General features: G+C 37.9%; 1 protein-coding gene across 1 annotated transcript; it reads right to left on the bottom strand.

Moving 5' to 3' along the window:
* Positions 1 to 2,526: 2,526 nt before the first annotated feature.
* LOC121245059 (protein MIZU-KUSSEI 1) lies at positions 2,527 to 3,977 on the bottom strand. The gene has a single exon (XM_041143337.1). The coding sequence runs from the start codon at positions 3,718 to 3,720 to the stop codon at positions 2,938 to 2,940; it is 783 nt and encodes a 260-aa protein (XP_040999271.1). The 5' UTR covers positions 3,721 to 3,977; the 3' UTR covers positions 2,527 to 2,937.
* Positions 3,978 to 5,758: the final 1,781 nt, after the last annotated feature.

Below are 5,758 nucleotides of genomic sequence, written 5' to 3'. Positions count from 1 at the left end.
ACATGTTGGCAAAAGAGTGGCTGGGGCGACTGAACAAGAACTCCGTTGCCTTGGTCTCTTAAGTGCTAAGGAAGTGATCGCCACAAAGGTGATTGATTTAGTAATTTAGGGCTCGTTTGGTTGTTAGACTGGAATAGCTCAACTGAGTTCGATTCAGATTTAGACATCTTCTAACATCCAAACACCCAAACGTACTCTTAAATCAATAAACTTATCTCAACTCAAAACTTTTTTACACGTAGGACCCACAATATTTTTCAACTCAACACTTCTTTACACGTGGATCCACAACCTTTTTCAACTTCTCATAAATACATCTAATCTAATATTAACATCTAAATACATCTAAACCCATCTTAAATGGGTCCAACAGAACTCACTTCGACATCTCAACTTACTACTATTCCTAAAGAACTGGACTCAACTAGCTTAACATCCAAACTCAGGATTAGAGTCAAGCAAATCAAACATTTGGCGGCTTCCAAGCCACATGAGGGTTAGTGTACACGAATCGATAGAGAACGGTGGAAATGGTTGATTCCCAAAAATTTGAGGTCGGAAAACCAAATGGAGTGGTTCGCGTCGTCTTTAGTAGTCATAAAAATGTTGGGTGCGTGAGACTAATGCATGACTCTGGGGCGGATGAGACTGACTCGCGCGCTTATATATCTTCTTGGGTCATGGCTTGTTCAAACTTGTACATTGACGGCCTGCAAATTTGAAGGCAGTGCATGTGTAAGTAGAGATGTTACAAATGCGATTTATCAACTTTCATCACACCTAAACAAGGAAAACAAAACAAGATAAAGGAAGGGACTGGGAGGGAAAGTGTAGGGAGGGAGGGAGGGAGGGGCTGTGCAGGGAGTAGAGAGAGAAAAGTTTGAGGAAAAGTTACTGTTTTAGGCGGCAGAGAGTCAATCTTGTTTAAAGAGTTTCAACTAGTGTTGGAACTTGTTTAGGTGACTACCCTTTCAAACACCTAGTCCATAAGGCCCATAACAACAAAACAGCTTTGGACAAGTAGCCACTCTACATGCCCTACAGACATGTATTAGTGGATCGCCTTTAATACAAAGTCCGCGTTTTTTGTGTGATCATTTCATTTCTTGGGTGCTAAAAAGCTAAGGTTGCATTTATTGGAGTAATAATGGTATAAAGAGGGTTACCTACGTCCAACTTTATGCACAGCAAGCAACTTTTGAATCCTTTTGAAGAATGATAAGAAGATGATCATCAGAACAGCTTTGGTTTTTGTGAAGGTATAATCTCTCAACTATTTTAATTTTTTGTCTCAGCTGCAATGCAAAACCCTCAGAATTCTGAAATGTCCCTCCTCTTCCTCAATTCTTTTCTTCCTGTTTTTCTGCAAAGAGAGCAGCAGATAAAGGAATTTTCTTATTTGAAACTTGGAAGCCTTGAAACTAGCAGAAAGTTGCAAGCTATTCCCTTCAATATGACCAAATCACCCATCTAAAAGATGTCATCCGTATTTGTTTTCTTGGAGTCTAACTATTTTATTTGTGGATGTTGCAAATAAAAGTTGTGGGCTATACTGGGTACTAAAAAGTCACAAAAGGAGGAGAATGTAACAGTAGAGTATTTTAAATTTGCAGAGAATCAAATGGCATAGGTGGAAAGCAGTCAACAAGAGGAAAAGCTCAATTCTATGTCAGGAATTGGATATGATTTTCTTTTTGTATTTTTTGCTTTTGATGGCTTCTATGATTAGGGCTTTAATACAAGTTTATTTGGATCATTTTCACACACTAACTGGGGGCACCAAAAGCAATGATTAGAAGCATCTTACACTTTTGGACCAAATGCTGAATTGTTTTTTGTTTTGGGAGGAATGGATGTATAAACTATAAGTTTCCCAAGGATCCTAGCTGAACAGGGAAAGATCTTGAAAGAATTGTAGAAAAGAACAGAGACAAGCTCTAATAGATTAACTTATTTGACAAATGAAGACAAGCCAGCCGTCTTCTCCAAATACATACGCACAGTCACACACCAGAAAAAGAAAAAAAAAATATATATATATATATATAATATAATAGAATGTTCATTGGGATCATATTCTTTAATCTATTTTCTCTAGACCTTCACATGGAGTCACATGATCCAAATATGTGGGTATCAATCATCCAAATAAATTGCACTGCCAGAGTAATTATCCCAGTTTGCATATATAACTTTACCCAATATTATCAATAAATAAATAAACAAAAAAAGTATTATGAGAAAATAATCTCCTTCCACATAACCCACTATGTGACCTTTGAGACGAAAGGTTGATTGTGTAAAGAGTAAACTGAAGTATGAAGAGAATGATTAGATTCATTCGAGTATGTAATCAAATTGCTATGCAAAACAGAATGGGATAACTCCACTATCATTGAATTCCTCAAGTTTGTCGCCCAACAAGGAAAAGGGGATTCCCCTAACAACAGTGAATTCTCAAACTGGTCATGATATATATTATAGCCTGCCTGCCATAACCCATAACAGTGATATTAACCCGAGTACTTTTTCAAAGAGTTGCACAAGCAATTCTTCATTCAATATGAGTACTACAGGCAAAGAAGATAAAATTAACCAAAATGCGAAGACAATCATGATTGCATTAGCCTCCTTGTCTCATCACTTAAAATCAAGGATTAAAAAAGAAAAACTATGAATAAACACACCTTCAGGACCCCCACCACCATCATGCTGTAATGTATTGCCCCCCTCTCACCTACACTACCAAAGTATAACCCACCCCTTACTTCATTTTCTACATAGACAACAAAGGGGAAAAAAAAAAAAAAAGTACTTAATTAGAGAGAGATCTAGGCCTCCATCTTCATGATTGAAGAGCTAAACAAGGTATCATTAATTGCTCTTTCATAACCTTGAAGTACAAAGCGGAGATTAACTAAGACCTTGAATTGCTGCTTAGACTCTGAGCAAGTAGATACTAAGCTCGGGAGCTCCATTGCTATCAGGGTTCATCATGTAGAAAGCTTCAGAATCCCTAGACCCTACAATTCTCTCAAACTTGGCCCTCATGTACATGAGCTCTCCATCGGACCCAGCTTCAGCTTCATTCCCAGGCAAAACACCAGCACCCATTGAAATCGGCTCCACAGCCTTCAAGACCTGCAACTCCTTGGCCCCACATTCTCTCCTCGTTGCAAATCCGCACTTCTTTCCATTGCAATCAGTCCTCCATACCGGCTCTTCAAGCAGTCTCACAGCCTTCTTTTCTTCTTCCTTTTCCCTATCACACTCCAACGCAATTCGAACCAACCCAGATGCCATTTCTCGAACCAGGACACTAATTGGCGTAGCAAGCTCAATCATGAAGGCAGGTTGAGAATTGGGATCCCTTTGGAACGCAATATGAACGCGCCCACGCCGATGCCCGAAGAGGGTCCCAACCACTCGAGAACCGAGACCCAGAGGTAGATTCGAGCGGTTCCTTCCAAAAGCTGTCAAAACCGATCGAACCCTCGAAACCACCACAGCTTGAAGTTTTCTCCTTTGTGCTTGGGCTGCAGCAGCTACAGGTCCCGGCCCAGCAACCTTATCATCCTCTTTTTTCTCTTCCTCAACGGCTTTTGAGGAAGATTTGATGCTTGGAACTTCATCAACATCTTCGTTGCCAACTTTAGTCGACCAGTGGAAGTGCCTCTTGGAGGAGAAATCTTGAGAGCTCTTAGCCATGACTGTCTTCATCTGAGAAAGCAAATCAAAGGGAAGGCAGCTCCTTAAAAGATGATGCAAGAGAAAAAAGAGTGCGTGAGAGAGAATACCGAGCCCGAGAGTGAGAGAGAGATTCTGCCACTACTCTCTCTTTCCCTCTCTCATTGATATGTGGGGCTTTCGTCTATTCTTTGTTTGGTTGTCTCTAGTTCTTTGTTGTGGGGGCAGAGAATCCTGTCAAAAGAAACATAGGCTGCCCACCAACTGATTTAGGAAATCAGAGATAAATTCGAGACCTGGAAGAGAGAGAGTCTTTGAAATAGAAAAGAGAGGAATCTGAGGAGACAATCTGTGTGTTGTTTCGCTTTCTTGTGGGGCACCGAGAAACTGGATTTTGCTTGACTGACACTTTTGACTTCAGTCCAAAAACAGTGAACCATTATCATCTTATCTTCCTTTTTTTTCTTTTCTTAAATACATTTTACAATTTAGAGATAGACAAACATGTGTTGCTCATCGTTATTTTAATCATTTGATATTGCGGAAGATGATGATAAATAATGATAGAAAACATCATTCTTTTTGTGTTACACATAATCAATATATAGTTTTAGACAATAGAAATTATTTGGCTGGCTTTGGATATTAAGTTGAGTTGAGTTCTTTATGAGTAATAGTAAGTTAAGATAGTGGAGTAAATTTTATAAAATCCACCTAAAATGAATTTAAGTTTCGTTTGGTTCCTAAACTCATCTCAACTCATTATTACAATTTTTTCAAATTTCAATACAAAATATAATAAACAATTCAATTTTTTCAAATTCTAAAATAATAATAATATTAAAAAATAATATTCTAATAATATTTTATCATCTCAACTCAACTCAGTTCAATATCCAAGCACAAATTTGTTTGGATGTTAAGATGTGTTTAGATATATTTATGAGAAGTTGAAAAAGGTTGTAGGTTCCGCGTGTAAAGATGTATTGAATTAAAAAAGATTGTGGGTCTCACGTGTAAAAAAGTTTTAAGTTGAAATGAATTTAATAATTTGAGAGTTGAGTGTTTTGATGTTAGATTCAACTTAAAATTAAACTGAATTGAGTTGATCTCAATTGAGTCTATCAACCAAACGGGACTTTATTATTACATCTCTTTTCAAATTGTAAAAAATATTTGTAATAAAAAACTTAAGGAAACTGACAACCAAAGCGCGCTCTCTCTCCCTCCCTCCCTCGTACAAGACATGCTCAGGCAGTGAGCACACTTGTAATCCCATGTCTTGTAGTGCAAAGCTACCCAAAATGATGTTAAAGAGTTCTGAATTTCTCATGGCTAATGTTGGGTGCAGGGTCTACAACAACACACTTGTTCACCAACCTGGGAACTGAAGCCACATTACTTGAGGGGACCCCAACAACAAAGAACCCTCTCTCTGGGATTTTTCCACCAAAACATAGATACATCATTGTCTTTGTGAGACCCACTCTTACCCTTAATCCCACACCATGCGTCATCTTGGGGTGGAGCACTTTTGGCAGCCGTCCAAATGACCACCTATATAGTTTTTTTCTTTTTTCTTTTTTTTATTTAAATCTATTAATGTGTCCTTGTCACCTTAATACATTTAAAAATAAATAAATAAATAAAAAGTAGCCTTGTCACATTAATTTGGTGTTTGCTTTGGCTGCAAAGAGCATCTATATTTCAACTCTCATTTTGATAACAAAAGCCTTTCGACTAAACCTCGAGGCATCTTTTCTTTTTCTAGGCATCTTAAATCATTTCTAGACAATTTCCTTCGCTTTTGTACTTTTGAGAATGAGGGGTACCAAAATGGTCGGCCCCCTTGCTGAATTCTGTATCTTGTTAATGCATTCTCAATTTCACAAAAATAGCACCAAAGACGAACCAACCCCTACAAAAAGATTTACACAACTGAAATAAGAGAGAATCACTGTTCAAACTGGTAGAAAGTTTTGGAGAATCTTTAAGCTTGGGTGCCTAATCATAGAAAAAAGTCCAAACCCCATGGACCTGAATAATTACAAATGGTTCTGAAAGTGATTGG

Source organism: Juglans microcarpa x Juglans regia, chromosome 8S (genome assembly GCF_004785595.1).
Source record: "Juglans microcarpa x Juglans regia isolate MS1-56 chromosome 8S, Jm3101_v1.0, whole genome shotgun sequence".
Lineage (NCBI taxonomy): Eukaryota > Viridiplantae > Streptophyta > Magnoliopsida > Fagales > Juglandaceae > Juglans > Juglans microcarpa x Juglans regia.
Note: the sequence above shows the minus strand (reverse complement) of the source record. Positions and strands in the feature narration are given on the sequence as shown.